Raw genomic sequence first — 21,833 nt, 5'->3', positions numbered from 1 at the left:
AAACTATGAACTAACTTTTCAAAATAAGCTAAGAACCAATCGGCAAGTTGCTTGCGGAATTTTTTCTTGCAAATATAAAACAAAGGCAATGATCAATCCAAAACAATCACATGATCTTGATTTTCTCCCCTCCTCACTCGTATGAGTTTGTCCAAACGTTTATGCGCACGAAACAAATCGAATGCTTCCCTGAAAAAAAACTGTTAACACACAAACTGCAAAGCATTATAGCTAGCTCGTAGTCCACCTAAATTTTCGCACTATTTTCTTGCCCGTGACGGGACAGTAGACGGCACGTGCCGTGTTGCTTAGTTCGAAAGGTTCCTCGATTTTGATGAGTCTGGTCCACTCTTTCGCGTCGCCCACGTAGAGCCGGGCACTTCGCGTCTGAAACGTCAACGGTTTGTAACTACTGATTAATAAGTAGGGCGTTTTTTTTGACATGTCAAAATTTTTCATGAACTCAAAATTTTTTTGACGTCTGCATTTCGTTTGTATCGTAGATTTTGCACTGTCGATGAACTTATTTGATATTTCACAGCTTGTAGCCTATTTTATAGGCCTACCGTTGTAAATGGCTAATTGTCTGGTCATTGTGAATCATAAACGGTCAAATAAGACAAGTAGGTAAACATGGTGTGATGGTTAACGTACCGTAATATCCTAACTGAATAAAGACTTCTTGCGCATTGCATCATTCTTATATTAAGAAGATCATGATGAAAAACTGTGATGTAGACAACATTGTCAGAATGAAGCAACACGGTTTGTCACCAGCAGTGTACGCACAACTTGAGTGTTGTCAGCCAGCAACTGCTGCTGTTGAACGTTCTTTATCCATTCTTGGCAAGCTACTTGGTAAGGACATGCACTTTCCTCCCAAGAATGTATGAAAGTCTATCTCGTTGTACTACAATTTTTTTAAATTATTTCTACCATAATACATATTGTAACCACTGCAATTCTTCACAGGGCCAGATTTCGTCAAAATATTGTTTTTTTTTTCGTGTAAAAAGTGGCCTGTTTCTAAGCCAAAATCGATTTTTCAGGCCAAACTACTTCGTTAGGACAGTCAGTTCCAACCAGAAATGAAGATAAGTGGTACAATTTTAACATTATGTGGGAAAACACCTAATTTGGATACGTTAGGTAAAAATTCAGTTTGTTTAGGTCAAAAAAAGTCAAAATGTTAATTTTTTAGGTGAAAATTTTCCTTTTTTTAGGTAAAAAAAAAACACCCTACTAATTAGTTTACGAAGAGTTCGTTTAGTACCGTGGTTCTCAACCTGGGGGGCGTGAAAGCATCCGAAGGGGGGGCGCGAAGTCATAGTTCTAGTGGCGAGTAGTTCAAGTTCTAGTTGCGTATTTTAAAAGTGAGTTGACCTAGCTGAAGATTTCAGAAGTGAGCGGTTCTGGTTCTAGATGCAGATTATGAAAAGCGGGTAGTTCTAGTTTTTAGAAGTGACTAGTTCTAGTTACAAGTTTTGAAAAGTGAGTCGTTCTCGTTAAAAGTCGGTAGTTCTAGTTGCGGATTTTAAAAAATGCGCTGTTCTGGTGCTAGCTGTTTTGAAAAGTGAGTAATTCTAGTTACAAGTTATAAGAAGCGAGTGGTTTTAGTGCTAGTTTCGTATTTTCAAAAGTGAGCAGTTCTAGTTCTAAATCCAAGTTTTGAAAAGTGAGTGGTCAAAGTTCTAGTTGCGCATTTCGAGAATCCAATACTTTGGAGAAGTCTGTTGTAGGGCAGCAAATCAACTCACCGAGCCCAGTCTGACCGACGCCACTTGTGTTTGAAAGTTGAATCGTCGTGAATAGTATTCAAAAAATTGTAGCAGCAGTTGAGAAAGCGCCATCTTGTTCCTTGACCGAAACGGTTCAGCCCTGAATGAAAGTGGCCATAGGGCTGGAGAAAACCGAGCACCGTATCGAGAATTTGGCTTCGTCTGTTGACGATTACCACTGACGAGTGTCAACCGGAAATATTCATGTTCGTTTCAACATCAATACACCACACACTCATTGTCAGTGGACAGCAGTATGAATGACGTGGAAAGTGCAAATACGCACCAGAAATTAGCAAGGCATGCCCAATATAGTTGATGATAAACTTTGACACACAGGAAGCAGCCACTTTTCGAAGTTTCAAAGATCATATTTTTTAATGTTCAAAGTTACCCCGCTCCGATAAAATGGGAGGCGGTAACTTTAGACAAGACATTTTCTCATTGACATGAGGGGTAGCCTGCCGAGATTTCTGCCATGGATTAAGACTACGTAAGGTATCTGCTGCCAACTTTTCAATCTATGGCTCACATTCTATCCATGTTTGGTGCCAAGAAGTTTAATAACCATCAATTTTGATGAAATTTACCCTCACCATTAATTTATCGATAAGTATAAGTTTATCTGGTAGTGAAATGACTCCAACTTTTATTGAGACAAGTTGTGGTACTGTTGCCCCATTGAAAAGAATTGGACATCCAGTGGCAGCAGTTTTCTATCAATAACCATTTAAATGTTTCATTGCTTAGTGTCCAAAGTTACCCCCAAGTCCAAAGTAACCCCAGTTTGCGGTACCTTCATGCCACCACGAAGGTTATAATGCCACTTCTACATCATATCAAAGATAATTTCATATTTTTTCCGATCATAGCATGGGTGACAATGCTGAGGGTTGATTATGACTTCACAGTTACGTCATTTCCAGTAACGTGCATAGCTTTGTACTGCATGTTTCGTATACTGCGATACCACCAATCGAGGTTTACAGACTTTCACAGTGGGAAAATAGTATCAAAATTATAATTGTTAAAAATTAACCGTTACTGGCAATGAGTGTCTCATTTCATTACTGCAAAAACCATCTCTCACTAACCACGACGCATTTCACCTTAATAACCTTTCCGACTTGTCATGGATTTCCATTAACGGTGTTCTTGTGTCGAAGCAACCAGGATAGTTTTGCTGTAGTGATGGTAAAACTGGAGGGTCCACTCCGCACTGTGACAGAACAGAATGCTAATACCGAGAAATGTGGCTGTCTGAATTCACAAGACTACACCAATTCCTATCTTTTCATTGTATCGCAATCTTGTGGTGTATTGGTTGGATGAAATTTTGTTAGTAAACTCAACTTGAAATTCCGTACTCGCCTGCAAGTAATTGATGACCATGAGCACGAGTGAGTAACTGCTCAATGTCCCTTTACTGGCATCGTTGATATCCTTCTGATGCGCCCACTCTTTTATGATTAGTACCAGCGGACTCACCCTGACAGAGCATGAAAAAGTGGTAACCTAGTGCTACAATACTGCTACAGATAGGGCTGGGTAGAATGAGTTGAGTCAAAGAGTGAGAGACAGGGCTGTGGAGTCAGAGTCGTGGGAAAAATACTGACTGGAGTCGGAGTTTGTGAAAATAATCTGACTTCGACTCCAACTTCTATATCATGAAAACAATTGCTTTCAAAGGATTTTCAATAGAATTTATATGTACCACCAATCACTGTCATTAATAACCATACAGATCAGGTGCGGTCAACCCGTGGCAACCAGGCCAAATGTGCCCCGCGAGAAGCTTTTATGTGGCCTACGAGGTAATTCTCAAAATTATTTATAACATCAGGTAAAATTGCAAGGCCAATCAAAATTTGATTAGCCTGACAGCGAAATTTGATGATGACTAAAACATCAGTTCTGACGCATCGGCGTATTGGCCAGCCAAATTTATTTCAGATCTTCGTATATGACCAATGACCATGAAGTAGAATATTTTGTGGCAGATTTACTTGACTTGAAATTTTTCTCGGCACCTTGCCTAATTTATTGTCACTAGATTTCTTGCATTCAGTATTGGAGCCCCTTTCTGAAAATTATTAATACATGTTATTTACAGAATTGAGTCGAACTATAACGTGTCGTCCAACATGTGGCTTCGTTCGAGCACTCGCAGCGAGATCGTCGACGACGAAACATTTGCACAAAATGATAGAGGCATGTTCACCGAAACAGTCCATATTGCTATATTTAAACGTCGAATAATCCTGTCCTTGCCAAATGAGACCAGTGGTATACAGATGCGACCCCCAATATATGTTAGTAATATACTCATTGATAGAACTCAGTCATAACCTTTGGAAAAATTCCGCACTTTGCGCTACCAGGGCATATGGCTGCACACTGCAGTTTCATGACAAAATTATTATCAATTTTAGAGCATAGTAATATAAGTCTTGTTTTCAATGTTACCTAATTCGCTTCGCTCCAATCGGACGACTAAAAAAAGGTTATCAACATTCCAGTTGCCCTCGCAATGGTTCGTAAAATCTCATGTGTCCCTTTGGCCGAAGAAGTTGGCCACCCCTGATATCGATAAAATTAGACATTACACTTACAAATTACAATTCAGTTGCATAGAGGAAGAAAATCGCAATATACATTTTCCAGATGCAGTCAAAATTGATGCAATTTTTGTAATTACACCATGATACTGTGACAGCGCAAATGCATTGGCTTGTTTTATAAAATTGTAAAATTGATGTAAATATAACCAAACGATGCTTCCCATTTGACAAAATTAAAAAATATTTGTAGTGCAGCTTAGCTGTTTGGGCCGAACAAATGATCAAGAACGACTGCAAGTCCTAGTCCTTGAATACTTGACTACGTACATTATTTAGACTAGACATAGGCTATGGTATTTGACTACTTATTGAATTTAATTTATGATCAATGTCTATTAGTAGTAAGAGTGTGTGTGCTTGTAATCAGGATAGTGTGTAATAAGAAAATTAGTAAGTTCAATCTTTGTATTAGTTGCTGACTCATACACATGTGCAAGAGCTACACTTGGATTTTTTATCTACATTTTAATTATACAGGATTCGATATATATAACTTTTGAATGATTCATACATATTAGGATATGATAGAGTCCATGTAAAAGAAATTATAAAATATGAAAAAGGACGGATATTTAGCAAATCATTATTTCATGTTAATTGCATAGTATATAATTCGAGGTGTGCCACAATGAAACAATTTTGCATGCCACCGTTAATCATATGTTTGCATATGTGTATTAATTGTATGATACTCATTCAACCGACAGTGTGGCATATAACTTTCGAAGTAAATTGGTAATACTGTTGGAGTCGGTACGTTTAAAAACTCGGAAGTCGGAGTCGGTATGTTTAAAATGTGTGGAGTCGGAGAAGTTTACCGACTACATAGCCCTGGTGCGAGATGATCTTTGATGTGATGTAGAACTGGCATTATATTCTTTGTGATCACACACTAGGTGCGGGGTGCATATTTGATATTTAATCATTATTCATACTGTTCTGACATCATAGAGATACATGAATCACTCAGGTGCTTGGTTTCAAGCCCAAGTCACCGGCAATGGTCACACACAAACCTGTGATCTAAAGACGAATAACATCGTAGTAATTCAGAATTTCTGATGCCGGTCAAGTTGTTCACATTGATGTCACACCCGACTCCAGAAAAAACATCTTTAAATTTCAATATCGGTACCTGTCAAGACAAATAAGTAATGAGATGGAGCTAAAAATGCATGGAGGCCGAAATACTTTTGCCGGGATAACTTGGAGATCTCTCGCAAACGATACTTTTCGAAGCAGTTTCTGGATCTCGTATAGAGTCGACATCACTTTTCTGCGATTCTGAAAACACACGGATCGTTCGATACACCAAATTAAAAATGGAATGGCCAACCATCAGCACACTCGTACAAACTACTGCATTTAGACTAGATGTAACGACCTTTAAAAATTCGCAACTAACCACCTCTAAAACACAACTAGTTAGATTCAATTACGATGCATCTCGTTTATTTTGATTTTATCGGAATCGGATCGGCTGTCCATAGTACGAGGAGGGGTTTCGACCCAGAAAAGCCACCCCTGGCTACACCATTTTTAGAAGTGATGATTCTGAGCTAGTATCGTCTTCAAGAACATCACAAAACACGATTCGCGCCAAACGACAACAACAACTGTTTTCTAGTTGTTCAGCATTCAGCAACTAATTTTTCTTAATTAATGCTCAACTAGAACTAGAATTATTCACTTGTTGAAACTTTACCTAGAACTACTTCCTTTCCAAAATTTCTGACTAGAACTACTAAAAAAGCAGTAGTTAGTTGACCATTAGGACTTTTTGTCTCAAATCGTACTGGCTACTTGATAAAATTGTTAGGTTACCTAATTTAAGCCTACACACAAAATTTGGTTCAATTCCAGCCAGTAACCGCTTTGCTACAGGAGAAGAAAGTTTATAGTTATTATATCAAAATAAATGATAAAAAATTTGAAAATTTTCTGTTCACCCCATGGAAGTGTTAGGCTGTCTATAGAAACGATCCTCACCAAATTTGGTTCAATTCCAACCAGTGGAAGCAAAGTTATTGCCGTAGAAAAATTTTGATTTGAATAAAATAGTATTTACGGTGAGCACAACTATAATAAATAAACAAAGAATCGGTCACCGTAAATACTATTTTATTCAAATGCAAATTTTTCGGCGGCAATAACTCCACTTCCACTGGTTGAAAATTTTCAAATTTTTTATTATTTATTTTTATATAATAAATAGAAACTTTCTTCTCCTGTAGCAAAGCGGTTACTGGCTGGAATTGAACCAAATTTTGTGTGTAGGCTTAAATTGGGTAACCTAACAATTTTATCAAGTAGCCAGTACGATTTGACAAAAAATTCATTTTTGAAGAGCCCTATTGACCATCAGTAATTAGATCGGTAATATATACAAGTCCCATCATCACCGTCAATTTCTCTTCTGCTGGGTTGAGGACGAGGCAAAGGTCAATGTCGCTTGAACAGCTTCCAAAGCCGTTAACAGACGAACCAACGAGATACACCTGGCACCTTTTGTCGATGGTATCGTTAATAACACGGGCCAAGGCCTGACAAAACAATAAAGTTAGAGGCTCATAAAAATACATTGACAGACATAATCACATATAGGCCGGGACAATCAGTACAGTACCAGTACCACAGTACCTGAGTGATTCAAGTCCAAAGTATGAGACTTTCCGCAGAGTAACATTGATTATAACTACGGCCGATTTTTTTTAAACCTAAAAACGGAAGATTTTGACGTGAAATATCAATATTTTGACATTTTTCTACCCGGAAAAACTCAATTCTGACCAAGTTTTGACCTTGTGTATGTAAATTAGGTGCTTTCCTATATATATGTTAGAATTGTACTACTAATCTTCATTTCTGGTTGGAACTGTCTGTCCTTACGAAGTAGTTTATCCTGAAAAAATTTTTTTGACCTAAAAACTGACGAATTTTTACTTGAAAAAACTTTCATTTGAATGAAATCTGGACCTATGAAGAATTCCAGTAGTTACATCACGCATTATTGTAGAAATTATTATAATTTGCGTAGTACAACGAAAGATCAGGATTTCACAGATATGTCCTTTTCACTAACTTGCAAAGCTTTGTGATACGATCGTGTTGTGACCAGCCATAGGCGCAATCAATGAACTCAAACTGCCATTGGGTTTGACGTATTTGTAGTCGGTCGTACTTCAAAAGGCTCCCAAAAATAACAAATTGAAACGAAAGCGAATTGAAAACAAAAACTCACCGTAGTCAGTTGCTTTTTCTTCACCAACAATCCCTCGTGTTGTCGATTTTGAACGTAAAAATTGTACATGTCTTTCGAGGGCTGCACAACACAAAAGTCAAAGGTAAATAGGGACTTGCACATGCTACTGGGTTTTCAAAATACACAACTACAACTACAACGAATCACTTTTCAATATCCGCAATTAGAACTAGAACGAGTCAAAAACTAGTCGTTAGTTCACCGCCCACCAACTATCTTGGTATTTTGTACAAGTCTGGGCAAATAACATTGTACATTGTAACATCCATATGCACCTGATCTTTCATGAAAAGTCGACGGCTCTCGGTCAAACTATGCGGAGGTTGCTGCAAGAAATCTTTTCTTTTTCTCATTTTGGCTTCGTCTCCCTTTGCTGACACAGCTGAATGAGATTTTGACATAGAATGACCACCAAATCTAGTAGAAGAGCTTCTTGGAGGTACAGAACTTCAATATACAATTAAATAGTATATTCATATTGAAATGAACCCGAATATTTTCGGCTGACACTCGTCAGGGGTAATCGTCAGCAACTAGTAGAGAATTGGAAAGAACATTGTATATCAACAATCGTATCACAAAATATGACGTCACCAGCATGAAATTTCGAATGAGAGAGCGTTCAATGTACTATTTTTAGGTGGTACACGAACATCTTTTGTTGACAGAGTTTGGTTGGTGTATTTTGATAGTAGAAATATTTTCGAATCACATCAAAAACTTTGAAATTTTTCTCTATTAGGCCTACACGCGGACTTGGACGAACTAGATAATTCTAGTTGTCGAATGATTCTCTGTCCTAATACTAGTTCAATTTTTGAGATGTTTCTGTGCTCTCCTCTTAATTCCAATTTCTGGTTTTCCTGAAAATGCTGCAGGAGACCTGTGTAATGCGAAGCGAACCAAGCTTTGCATACGGACATTTGCCATTCTCGTGCTTATGACAATAGACTATGATTTGATATGAACCTAACTAAATTCAGTTTTCAAGTTTTCAGTAATTCTAATCTAATTCAGCTGAAAATTTACCCGAACCAGTTCGACGACTCGTCTTTGCTTCTTCATCCGATCCCAACTCTGAAAGTTCGCAACATCGAGAAACAGAAATGGCTACACAATTCTGAGAAAAGAGTTCAGAAACTGACCTTTGGTACTAAGGCTGATGAAGTCGGGACAGGTGTAGTTCCTGGCGTGGGCTACTTTTGATGTGGTTTGTGGAAATTCTGAAAAATATGAATTCAGTAAATAACAAACAACATTCTCATTTCAATATATTTATCTTTCAACTCGGGGTCGCAGTGACAAAGTCCGACTAGAGTTACAATTCTTCAGTAACTCAACTTGAAGCGAGTTATTTTCTTAAAAAAGGAAATGACTCTGTCAAGTCATATGACTCAGACATTCTACATGAGTTATTCAAGTCTCGTATACCAGAACCTATACTTGAAAAATAGGCCCAGAAACTGTCTTTTATCTGTTTGAATAAACATGTTTAGAGTGAGAAAAATGAGTATATTATGAATACGAGGCCTTCGATATCCCCAAGAGTTTTACAGAAGTGAGTTGAACCCGGCTTGAACTCGATAGCCTACTAAAGAGTAGACACTATGACTCGGACTCGACCTGTTGCTCCCTGACTTGAGTCAGAACTATTAAAGACAAATTGACTTGTGACTTGGAACCTTGTGACAACCCTGGTATTAAATAAACTTTAAACTAACATGAAAAAGTGCACCATATGTATTCCATACCTTTTGCAATCTTGATAAGTTTTGCTGGCGGATCTGATGAAATAAGGCAACTTTAAAACAATAATGTGGGTCAAATAACAACAAAACGAAACTAACCCTGAAAATCTTCATGATTCGGAGTGATTTTGCGCTTTTGCTATAACAACAGTATGTTTATTTGCAAGGTCCTAGTTGGAATAAGCTAGACAATTTTGTACCAATTTAGATTCGAATTACGGCCTACTGAATTCACGAAAACTTGGACATTGAATCACGTTCAGTTCATATCATATCAGAGTTCATGTTCATGAGCACGAGAACGGCAAATGTTTGTACAGCAAGCTTGGCTCGTTTCACACGATACGGTTCTCATGTAGCAAGTTCAGTAAAAAAAAGAAATAAGATAGGGATTATAATGAGAACATAACATTTCACAAATTATAATTAGAGCAATTCTGGTTGTCTAAGTGTGGTTGGAATTATAAATTCAAAATTAGTACCGTAATTTTCCGAATATAGTGCGCTCCCATGTATAATACTCACCCTTAAAATGATGTGTAGCCAGTACCCATGTATAGTACACACCCTGCATTCGCAGTACATGAGTACATGAATAGTTGCGGTTTAGTATTCAATGTTGTTCTGTTTTGCGATGTCACTGTCGAACAATCATGACATAATGATCACTAATCATAATACAATTGACGGCATTGTCTCTAAACGAAAGTAGATAGTAGCCAAAGCCTGTGAGGTCGGCAACGCGATCGCTCAGGCTAGCGACACACGACATCTTACACATGTGGCCTATTACAATTACAGATGCGATTCCTCAGGCCAACAGTTATGTCGGGCGCATCAGTCCTGTTGGAGATGCAACTGATTACGCAAGCGATTATATTTTGCGCACATGACCTCTTGTGTATGCGATTGTTGAGGCCTGTCGTTGACGCGGTGAATCAACAAGGATTGCCGTGCTTGTAGCAATCAGCGACCTAATTTAGCTCGCATACAAACGGCAAACCAACTCAGCAAGAGATCGCGTGCTTTGCAGACGACTCTCGTTAATTAGAAACACGCTTTTCGTTAATTGGCAACACGATTCTCTATTTGGCAGCGCGTTACACTCTATAATACGAATTACGGGGCCCAATGGCTAGAGGTGATGCGCGATTTAAACAAACACGAAGAAAGGTGTAATTTCAAGTTTTTGATCGAGGGATTTTTTTTTCAAGGCTTGCTGTACCCATCTATAATACGCACCCCCCTATTTTAGGGCAAAAAATCGGTAAAATTTTGCGCATTATACATGGAAAATCACGGTATATTTGGATAAACTGCTCTGATCACTAGTCTAGCAATGTTTACATCAGGATCGTAATGACTCGACTTTTCTGAGACTTGACTTGACTCGAGTCATTTTTTCAAATATGGAAAATGTCTTGACTCAACTTGAGTCACTTTGTGTATTGACTTGACTTGTATGGTAACCAGTTTCTGGCCCAATTTGTAAGTTTAAATAAACCTGAGTAGAGGTTGTCAGGAGTGTAGAGATGGTCAAAGTAGGCTAACGATGCAAATTTACATTCAAGTACGAGTATAGTCTAGTGCAGTGGTTCTCAACCTTTTTGGCTTCGCGGACCCCTTTTGACCGTCACGGACCCTCGCGGACCCCCTCAAGTTTTAGTTCAATTTTAGTGCTATTATGGTGCAACCTTCATATCTGTCTTGTGCAAATATGAACTGTAGGCTTGTGATAACCAGCAAAATAATGATTTTTCTTGAAAATAACATTATACTATTTATGTAGAAATTGGTAGACTTTTGTTATTTCAAAGCTAATTTTGCTGCTGTGTTTCTTGAAATACGTGGTCTAATCCTGGAAATCCACGTCTTCGTTTTGATATGAACGAGGAGTGCCGAAAACCATTTCGGCTAAGATAGATGGAGGCTAATGCAATGAGCAATGTTAACGCATAACGCATCCGACGATACTTTTGGTGTGATCGCAACATTTATAGCACCAAAATGAAAAAACGTATATTTTATGAACATATCATGTCCAGCATCTTGCGCAGGGACGGGCAACATACGGACCACGGGCCGGATTCGGCCCGCAGAGAGTTTCTATCGTAAAAGTTAAATCCTAATCTAAAAGTATCGACAAATTTTATGCGCCAATGAATGGATCGAAGTTTTCCAACCTAAGAAAAACTGTCCTGAAACGACTTGTTCTGTTCGGGTTTACATATTTATTTAAGAGCAAACATTTTCGACTATCAACAATTGAACATTAACAAGACTAGGCTGCATACCAATATAACTGGTGATATGAATTTCAGAGTTGGAGCGTAATGCTTCGATAGCGATGAAACACTCCTTGTTCATCGAAAAAACTAGCCTTGTCGATAGGGCATCCGCAATAAGAATGCGCCAAATATGATAGCCGAGCTTTAAGAGCAGGTATATCATTGTCCGATTTATGACGAGTGTAAGCCAAAAATATTTGGGTTCATTTCAATATGAATATACTATCCAATTATATATTGAAGTTCTGTACCTCCAAGAAGCCGTTCAAATACTGGTTATGTATATCGCAGGATAAAGTGGATTAGTGGCGAGGTTTCAATCCCTGCATTGAGACAAATAGGTAAATACTTCGGAAATTTTTATTTCAAACGACTGTACACTAGTTTGATGAGACTGACAACTTCAAATGGAGAAGGTTTCGAAGACATCGCGAAGTCACCGTTACTATCTCCATATTTTTATTTTTTCCACAAACCCCAAAACAACGTTTTTAAATAGCAATATGTTGGTATCAGCAGGTTAATGGAAAATTAGCAATGAAAATGAATTTCCACACCACGATAGTTTATGACAGACGATTATTCTGATGATATGAGTCACGAGGTTTTAGCAGATGTGGTGCGAAACTGCCTCATACTTTCTCAAATTAAAAAAAAAAAATAGGTTTTCAACCATTTAAAAAGTTTAGAGGTCTCGCGGACCCCCTGAAATTGCTTCGCGGACCCCTAGGGGTCCGCGGACCCCCGGTTGAGAACCACTGGTCTAGTGATTTCCCAGTAAGTAAAAAAGTTTCCCAGTAAGTAAAAAAGTAAGGCTGGTTTTGCCGATAAAAAGTGAAAACAGTAAAGTAGAACTAGTTTAAAATCAAAACCACTTCGGGAAGTATTGCAATGCAAAACCTACTCCCTTACTTTGACAAGTAGAAGTACAACTCCACATAAAATTTCAGGTTAAGAGTGAGACAAATGACTGAATGAGTAGTTAATGCGGTGAATTCGTTTCACTCAGAGTTGTAAATAATGAGTCGAACATGACTTGAACTCGAGACTGAGCAGTGATAAACAGTCTGACTTAGACTCGCAACAGGGGTTAAACCTGCTCACAGGCCAAACGCCAGACGCCTAGCGGCGGCTGAATGTCTACACGGCGTTTGGCGGCTGAACTGGTGACGCTAGATGGTGTTTGGCGTCTGCTATGGTGAGACGCCGAGTAGCTATACGGCGTTTGGCGTCCGAAATGTGAGACGCCGTATAGCTACTTGGCGTCTGAATTTGTCTAGCGTATAGGATCTTATTTGAGGGTAGTCACGCTCACGAAGGATTGCTAAAGGGTCGAAGTTGGGAGCTTTAACGCCGACAGACAAAAGATGTCTGCTACATAGAACACGATGGTAGACGTTCTATGGTAGACGTCTTTCGATGCTTATGATTATCGAGTTTCCTTGCAGCAATGAGAGCGATTGCTCTAGCTGAGGATTTGACACACCTCATTAGAATCATAACAGTTCAAGAACTTAATTGTGGTCTCTGCGAAATCAACACGTTCAAAACGTCAGAAAAGCTAGATGAGCATATCGAGGCGGTACACTGGGCTCATCGTGTACCTCACGCTGTCGACAACGAAGTGCAAGGTGTGTAAAGATCTTACCGAGTAAATAGCCATGTTGGATTCCTCAGTGAAGAATCTCTACTCGACTGAGTGTTAGAAAGCTTGATATTATCATGGCTTGCGATTATTTGAAAACTGGAATTCATGTTTTGGGGCAATTTTCAGCAAAATCTGAGACTTGAGAGTGAACCAATCTCTGCTTTGGTTAATCTCAAATTGAATTGTAACCGGTAGGCCTACCCAATAGATTCAGAAGTATTTATGTAAAGTTAATTAATTTAGAGGTAGGCTACTTACCCATCAAATATTAGTTAGCAAGACATGTCAGCGGAGTCAGCCATGTTTCTCTCTGAACCAGCTTTCATATGACATGTTACTTTCCAATTTTCGTGTAGACATGATTGCGCTAGTTCATGTTATGCATGATCGATTTGATTGGGGGAAATTTTTCCTTCAATATATTCTATCATTATACACTATAATCCACTCTCAACTACTTGGCTATGCTGTTTTATGAGCGTTACTGTAACAGTGATTTTAAAAGCGATTAAACTTCATGTGTGGATGATCACGAAATGGTCATTTTTTAAAAGGAGATAACTGTGGTGCATGGACCAATTTTGATTTGGTTTACTGCACTCAGGGCTATATACCAGATTTACCCAGCTCCGTTTTCATTGCAATCTGAGACCCAGGTTGAAATCCTGGTACATTTAGCGTAATATATTTGGTGAGAGACACCGATTCCATATTGGTCTGAGACCAAGTGGATACGAGTGTGGTTGATTTGACATGGATTTACCCTTGTGTATCTAATTGTATTCACATATTCCAGGCTATATCGTACCATGCCGTTTGAAGTGTATGGAACGTATTGGTCAGGCCAGAGGCAGGAGTCACTACCACTGCCATACCTGCACTAAAGTTCTTGGTCGACGTGGTACATTTGAAAGTCATTTACTGAAAGTATGTGGCAATCTGCCACCAAACAAGGAAAGCAAGACTCCTCGTTTAAATCACCCAGCATATAGCAAAAGTAAAAGCAATGCACCAAATGCGACAAGTCATATGCAAGGTCTCATGGCTTGACAAGACATGCCCACGGCCTTCCAGCAACCCTTCCTGCAGTTTGTATTGATCCGAAAAATGGTGTGTTTATGGTCTCCCAAGGATCATCAGGCCAGGCTGCTCCTTTGCACGTTACGAAGCATTTATTAAGAAGCCTGATTGGGTGTGAAGACAAAGACTGTATATCAATTTTTGGGACCCTCAAGGACAAAAATCCCTGGGTCCAATGTGATCATTTAGATGCTGTAGAAAATGCACGTCCATGTGCAAACATTGATTTAGATGAAAAGGTTTTGAACACCCTCGTTGAAATGAAGCTAATATCAACCGCAACTGGTGAAAAATGCAGCAATGAAAGAACGAGGAGTGTGCAATGCAATGCTCCACTCGTGGTGCATGCGAATTTCGAAGCATTCAATATTTCGAAGAAATACAAGTATTATTCTATCTTCCCTGGCGAGAAGACATACTATAGTCCTAGTGAAAGAGTGCGGGTGACATTTGACGTTGACGGAGGCTCATGGTCATGTCTGTGCTCATGGAAAACTGGAACATGCTTGCACATCACACTGGCGAAATGGTATGTGTTCCAGACTGAACCAGATCTCATATCATGTATGTCGAGGTAATCTTCATTGCATAACTTTCGAAGATTCCATAATTAGTTTCTTAATATTTGATTTACAGTACTCAACCTCCAACTGATGACATGCAATTGAATATGAAGTATTTTCTCGAGCATAAACTGATCCCGGAAAAGATACCTAATGAATATTTGAAGGAAGGAATAATTTCCGAATTGACGCCAGAAGAAACTGTTTGTGCAAGGTGTGCTGGAGTCCTTGAAGTGAGCGGAATGCGAAAAGCTCAGATTTATGGAGTGGGTTGTATGTGGAAAGGTAATTAATTTTATTTTTATTGCTGTATTTCTATATGCTATTCAATTGTATATTGAAGCTGTGTACCTCCAAGAAGCTCTTTAAACATTGCTGTGGTGCAATATAGCTCAAGTTAATCTAATGAGGTTATTTCATTCTGTTCTCTATCCGATAAATTTTAGGAGTCTGTATCAAGGAAAAGTCTTGCAATTCGTGTGGCTGGCAGGTTCGATTCCAGAATTACAAGTCTGGTGTGCATAATTTTGACGGTCGTATATTACTGACGCTGCGACTATGTATGCACTTGAAGAATGGGATTCATTCAGGTATCTCAATTCCATATCTAGTTCTTGCCATTCCATACATGTGTTTACTGTCTTCCAGAATCACATTTCAGTGGGAGCCAATCTTGCATCACTGTTTTCTGATGAAATTCCGACAAACAAATCAAGAAATGCATTTCTCCATTTTTCGGCTCTGCAGGACATGGAGTGATAGTTTCGCCTGTCTAAAATGTGGCAATTCCCCATCCATAGTCGTAGGGGATGGCAATTGGAAGAATACATGTGCTATTGACGGTATGTTTGAATTTCAATGGTTCTGCATCACTGCATCAATGGTTCTGCATTTCCTGTATGAATTTTGATACAGTGGATGCTACCAAGAGAGATGTGCAATTTGAAGACACTGTAAATATTCAGGATTCTTGGATGGCATATCGAAAAGAAATTATCGGCCGAGGATTCTGTGGTAATGAAATTTTTCGGAGCTGATTACGGAGGATCCATTCTAGATCAACACAGATGGCTTCAAGTTCAGATATATCATTCAACAACAGAGTAGTGACTGAATTGTTTTATAGGAACGTCCGCCAATCCGTGGAAGGTGAAAATAAGCCACGACAGTGTCGCACCTTGGATGGCAAGAAGCTGCAGGTCATCAGATCTTCTTTTGAGTACGGAACACCGGAAAGGCACTCTTATTAAAAGACCACTGGAAAAGTCCAAACTGAATGCAGCTCAAACATCACAGGAAGAGATACTTCTGACTTTGATCAATCCTTCGGTATGATCGAAATTCTAGTAGCAATTGTATGATACACTTCATTTGCATATTCAGAACACACTGGGTGACTTGCGTGACACCTGTCAAAAAGTGGGAATAAATGACACAGGAAGCAAAGGAGATTTGATTAAAAAAATTAATGAAGTACTACTGTTCAAAACGATCACCCCGAAAATGTTCAAGAGCATTACCAAATGTGGTGGTAAACTTTCTATACTAGACTCCAGGCGACTGGAGTAACTCAACTATTATATTATATTAACTTGGCAGGGGGAATAGTCCATCTCCGATGTCCATGTGTCATGTGTTTATTTTAAATATATATTACGTCAAGAAAGTGCACAAGATTATGTTGATGCTTTGTTGTCATTCAAACATCAACCCCGAGTCATAATTTCGGACATTGCCTCTCAGGTAAGTGGAAATCTCATAAATCATCAGTCATTCTATGTGTGTCACAATCGTTTTCCGTTCTCTAGATTGCCCGCCATGGCGAAAATCGCTCTCCGGGCATGTTCTCGCCATTCAGAGGCATGCTATTTGGATGCACTCCAAATAACATCAAGAAGGAGTCAGAGGGTCATCTTGATCCAATTTCAATACGCTTGGACGAATTTCCTGGGACTTTCTACTCTCTCGGTGATCGTTTCCATCAAAAATCAAAGAAAAAGTCTGCTGAGAAGTCGTTCAGAGATATGAAATACTGTAAAGACCTGGCTCTTGTTAACATAAGTATTGCTGAGCAGCAAAATGCTATCATGGCACGAGACCGGTCAGTGAATTGTGTGCCACATATAGAATAGCACTAGCAAAAACATTGGGTATTTCAGGCCTTTTCTTTGCAATATGGATCCGGTAGATTTCATATTTCTGTCGAGAGTTTCCCTGCATCTTCAAAATATGAAGATTAATGAAAGATATATGAAAAAGACCAAGAGACATTTCTCCAAGTCTGTTGTCCTCGCAGATGATGGCCGTGCGACACTGGCTATGAAAGGTAGAAGCAGCAAATTTCATCTGTGACTTTGTTTTATCATAAAGTCTAATTTTGATTTTCCAGTATATTAAATATGGACTTGTTACTCACAGATGATGGACCAGTTGGCAATGTTGCTGCTAGCTCCTTTTACGACCGGTCTGCCAATTCCGCAACGGTGTCACGAACTGATAAAAAAAGCCACTATTCCTCCCACTGTCACCGACCCTGTACAAGCATCAAGTGGTAGTAATGTTCCCACTCGTCTCATTATTGCTACTGTGACTGTTTCTCCGCATGTTGATTCTGTTACCAATTCCATATCTGTTGATTCATGCTATGACAAATTGTCTCAGCCGAAAAAGCAATCTTGCTCCATTGTTGCAAGAGATGCATTTGAAAATTCTGTGGACGAAAATGCCACAAAATGCAAAGATATCCAGATACTTCCATTCAAATTCACAGGTATGTTTCTTTATATTTCATGTTGGTGATTGTTATCGTACTGATGATAATACTCTTTTTAGAAATAAATTCACTTTTTACGTCGGCACATAAAGCAAATAGGATTGAAGCTGTCTTTATTCAAACATAACCTGCTGCTTTTGAATGGATGTGGCTGGCTAGATGACACGGTCATTTGCTCTGCTGTCATTTTTATGAAGACTAATTGATCTTGTTCATCTCCTAAATTTCAGTTGATGGATTGCTCTCTTTTGCTCTCAATGAAAAAGTAAGTCATTGCCTTGCTTAAGTTTTTTGTTGCCGAAAGCTATTTAAAGCTTGTAATTTCAGTCGGAAAGTCATACGATGGTTGTTTCCTGTCTGCTAGCTACTGATTGGTTTGTTGCTGGGAAATTTGCCTCTGGCAAGAAGAAAACAGTACATGTCATAGTAACAAGACTTTTGAATATTCTCTAATATAGTGATTCACTCTAGAAAGAAGCAGCTACAAAATCTTTTGTAGCGCCACTTAATGTTCGTTGTGGCGGAACTGGTGTGGGCAGGGGCAACCATTGGATTCTTTTGGTAAGCATGTTCCATACCTGGCAGATTCTACCTTGATATTATAAGTTTGTGAAGCTCATTGCTTCTCACCCCTTTCACCCATGTTCTGTCTCGTCAATATATTCTGTATTAGTGTAATGTGTGTATATGCTCTTTCAGATATCTGACGTTGAATCAAATATGGTTCTACTATACGATCCAATGGGCCACGAGGATCGCTATGGGAATGTGTTGCAACAGTTTGAGTAAGTTGATGAGGTCGTATTCAAGAGACATATTTCATTTCTGTATTAATACAGCGAATTTATACGAATGTACTCAAGAAGAGAATCAGTTGCGAGATATACAGGATTAATAAGGACCGGTGTTCAAAATGACGGATTTAATTGTGGAGTCCTTGCTTTGAAGGTTTGTGATGCGTTCATGTATTGAGATTTGAGAAAATTGATTTGCAATCAACTTTAACTTAATAGGCTGCCAAACTCTACTTGACCACTGGATCATCAATCCCTGATACAAACCTGGATTTTGATCATTCTCGACGAGCTTGCGATAGCTATCGCCTGCAATTTGGTCAAATCTTGCTTGATGCGACGGGTATGTTGGTCCATGTCACATTAAGACCATATTAAATACGTTGCATATTTTTCCCGCAGATGAGAAAGAATTGGAAGATTATTGCATTAAATGCAGTAGTCAAGAACCCCCAAAAAAGACATGAAATGGGTAGCCTATGCAACTACGAGATTACATTTGTCAGGTATAGTGATTCTAACTTGTTTCCAGGTTGCGTGTGACGGCTGTGGTCGATGGACACACGAGGACTGTTGCCCGGGACAGCAGATACCTGATCCTGATGATTTTTATTGCATGCTATGTACTGTGGTGTGAATTCTGACGATTAGATATTTATTTGGGCCATTTTACTGTGGTTCCACTGCTGATTTCTCAATGACGTTTACTGTGGTTCGGTTGCTTATTTCTTTGACTTTTACTGTGGTTCCACTGCTTATTTCGCAGTAATTTTGACTGTGGTTCCACTGCTGATTTCTCAATGACTTTTACTGTGGTTCGATTGCTTATTTCTCTGACTTTTACTGTGGTTCCACTGCTTATTTCTCAGTCATTTTTACTGTGGTTCCACTGCTGATTTCTCAACGACGTTGACTGTGGTTTGATTGTTTATTTCTCTGACTTTTACTGTGGTTCCACTGCTTATTTCTTAGTGACTTTTACTATGGTTCCAATGCTTTATTTCTCAGTCATTTTTACTGTGGTTCCACTGCTGATTTCTCAACGACGTTGACTGTGGTTCGATTGCTCATTTCTTTGTGACTTTTACTGTGGTTCCACTGCCTTCTGCTGTGGTTTCATTGCCTATTTCATATTGTGGTTTCATTACATACTGTATCTGCAGACTTGGGTCTGAAATTCATTGCGAGTGTTCAAATATGGGGTGGTGACAGGGTTGTAACCAAGTCACTAGGTTTCAAGAATGTCAAGTCGAGTCGTTTTCAATTCACCGGCAAGTCAAGTCCGAGAGCAATGGATCGAGTCCAAGTCATGGTGTTTACTGTTCTCCATCGAGTTCAGCTTCAGATCACTTCTGTGGAACTCGCGGGGGTGATATCGAAGGTCTCGGATAATTTTTATGTTTATTTTTTCCATTCTAAACATGGTTATTGTAACAGATAAAAGGCAGGTTTGGGCCTATTTATCAGTCCTGATATACCATTCTTGAATAAATCATACAATGAGTAAATCCATTTTTAAAAAAGTCACTCGAGTCATCAAAAAAATTGTGAGTCGAGTCATGACTCGATTCATTGCAACCCTGGGCGGTGATACAATAATTTGATACAGCTGAACATACAATAGATCATTTGGGATTCTGCCACCGCTTATTATGACAAAAATTTTACAATGCAATCTTAGATATCACATAGTTGCGAGAACTTGATAGTCGCGCCGTGAAAGGATTTAGCCTCTGCTTAGTTTACCGAGACACAAACGGGGGCAAACGTCGTATAGCTACTCGGCGTCTCAACATAACAGACGCCAAACGCCGTATAGCTACTCGGCGTCTCACCATAACAGGCGCCAAACGCCGTATAGCTACTTTCAGACGCCAAACGCGGTATAACTACTCGGTGTCTCACCATAACAGACGCCAAACGCCGTACAGACATTTGGCCGCCGCTTGGCGTTTGGCGTCTGAGCGGGTTTAACCCCTACTCTAGACTCGACTCAGTGCCAAATTGCAAATGACTCGACTTGATTCGAGTCAAAATGATAAAAGTAAGATTGATTTATTGGTTACAAAACCATTTTTTTTCGGCTTTAGAAATAAAACTCACCGATTCTGGCGGCTGTGGAGAGGTGACACTTCCACTTCCGAATGGTAATTCCCCTATTGTTGTTATTTCCGTGGTTGTTTGAGCAAAGTATCGACCAGCAGCAGCAGTCCCACTGGCAGTCATAACCCGACATTCTCCTGTCCCGGTGCATCCAGGGGCTTGAACTCCGTGCTTCCTCGTTGTCATGGTATAGATTTAGCCTGGTATTGGAGTAAGTTGGCCAACAAATTTCAGTCGCCTACTGTCGATCTGTGATCTCACGGGAATATTTCGGAAAAATCCATTATCAGTCCCTCACTCAAATTTCTAAGAGATGGAAGTGGAACAAGATGCTGACTGTCATAAATACCATTGACGTGAAAGTAAGTTTTAGCCCTTGATATTGAAATTCAAATAGCTTAAGACTACAAGATGCTATACGTCATTCTCCGCACCACAGCGGAGCAACAACGAGAGGCCCGCTAAACTCGTAATACTAAACAGCGGACCGAGCGGAAGTGCGGACCAAGACAAAATAACTCATATTATTCATCACTACATTTAGTAATATTTTGATCAAAGCAATACACCACAAGATTGCAATTAAATTAAAAGATACGAGCATGCCGAAATGGCTTGGTGTAGTCTTTGAATCAGACACCCACCTTGCCCTTCAGCATGTGAATGTGTACGTCCCATAATATCCTTCGAGTTAACGCAACGAAATCCCAATTATTGGTCGTAAACTCCTGCGATATCCTAAATATACATCATAACCTAACCGTTGAAATCGCTGACCAACCAATTTCCAACGCTAAAAATGCCAAATACCTTAGTGTCTTACTGGATTTCGGACATGTCTTGATAGAGTCCCATACAATTACTCAAATCACAACTATCGAGGTATGTGGTCTGTTTCGCCGCCTTAGCTACACTCTGCCAGTTTGGGTTCTGTTGATACTCGTCAACACTCTATTCCTATCAAAGTTACAATACGGAATTCTTTGTTGGGGTGCTGCCTGCAAGAATACGATTGACCCACTGCAAAATCTTCAACATCGGATCATCCTTGGAGTCAAAAGCGCACAAGTACAACACACGCTCGTCTACGAAGAACAACTAATGATGAGGACGGAATAAAAGAAAACGCATTGCTCTGTCAAATATGCCGGATCCCAATTGTGGAATAAGCCACA

At 39.3% G+C, this 21,833-nt stretch overlaps 3 protein-coding genes across 9 annotated transcripts; 2 read left to right on the top strand and 1 right to left on the bottom strand.

Moving 5' to 3' along the window:
• Positions 1–47: 47 nt before the first annotated feature.
• Positions 48–21,818, bottom strand: LOC145442494 (poly(A) RNA polymerase GLD2-like). 5 transcript variants are annotated; one of them, XM_080320418.1, is made up of 17 exons: positions 21,469–21,818; positions 21,303–21,396; positions 20,659–20,858; positions 9,509–9,548; positions 9,413–9,445; positions 8,807–8,884; positions 8,691–8,738; positions 7,937–8,043; positions 7,641–7,721; positions 6,802–6,942; positions 5,591–5,683; positions 5,416–5,534; positions 3,150–3,267; positions 2,888–2,997; positions 1,758–1,878; positions 248–387; positions 48–189 (listed from the first exon to the last, which is right to left on the bottom strand). In XM_080320418.1, exons 3-17 carry the CDS (start codon positions 20,842–20,844, stop codon positions 93–95), a joined length of 1,512 nt encoding a protein of 503 aa, XP_080176544.1. In that variant the 5' UTR covers positions 20,845–20,858; positions 21,303–21,396; positions 21,469–21,818; the 3' UTR covers positions 48–92. The 5 variants fall into 5 exon arrangements, with proteins under 5 accessions (XP_080176544.1, XP_080176545.1, XP_080176548.1 ...); XM_080320419.1 differs by lacking the exons at positions 8,691–8,738; positions 21,303–21,396; positions 21,469–21,818 and having other exon boundaries at positions 20,659–21,206; XM_080320422.1 differs by lacking the exons at positions 2,888–2,997; positions 3,150–3,267; positions 21,303–21,396; positions 21,469–21,818 and having other exon boundaries at positions 20,659–21,206.
• Positions 16,109–16,938, top strand: LOC145442502 (uncharacterized). The gene is made up of 3 exons (XM_080320438.1): positions 16,109–16,317; positions 16,372–16,519; positions 16,588–16,938. Exons 1-3 carry the CDS (start codon positions 16,171–16,173, stop codon positions 16,632–16,634), a joined length of 342 nt encoding a protein of 113 aa, XP_080176564.1. The 5' UTR covers positions 16,109–16,170; the 3' UTR covers positions 16,635–16,938.
• Positions 17,427–19,736, top strand: LOC145442501 (uncharacterized). Of its 3 annotated transcripts, none has more exons than XM_080320436.1 (6): positions 17,427–17,758; positions 17,821–18,546; positions 18,601–18,709; positions 18,775–18,898; positions 18,958–19,027; positions 19,088–19,736. In XM_080320436.1, the coding sequence occupies exons 2-5, from the start codon at positions 18,449–18,451 to the stop codon at positions 19,020–19,022; spliced, it is 396 nt and encodes a 131-aa protein (XP_080176562.1). In that variant the 5' UTR covers positions 17,427–17,758; positions 17,821–18,448; the 3' UTR covers positions 19,023–19,027; positions 19,088–19,736. The 3 variants fall into 3 exon arrangements, with proteins under 3 accessions (XP_080176562.1, XP_080176563.1, XP_080176561.1); XM_080320437.1 differs by having other exon boundaries at positions 17,427–18,322; positions 18,461–18,546; XM_080320435.1 differs by having other exon boundaries at positions 17,427–18,546.
• Positions 21,819–21,833: the final 15 nt, after the last annotated feature.

The sequence above is a fragment of the Botryllus schlosseri genome, chromosome 7, assembly GCF_051294905.1.
Source record: "Botryllus schlosseri isolate E-star chromosome 7, Bs_hap1, whole genome shotgun sequence".
NCBI classification, from domain to species: domain Eukaryota; kingdom Metazoa; phylum Chordata; class Ascidiacea; order Stolidobranchia; family Styelidae; genus Botryllus; species Botryllus schlosseri.
The sequence above is the reverse complement of the archived record's forward strand: the minus strand, read 5'-3'. Positions and strand labels throughout refer to the sequence as shown.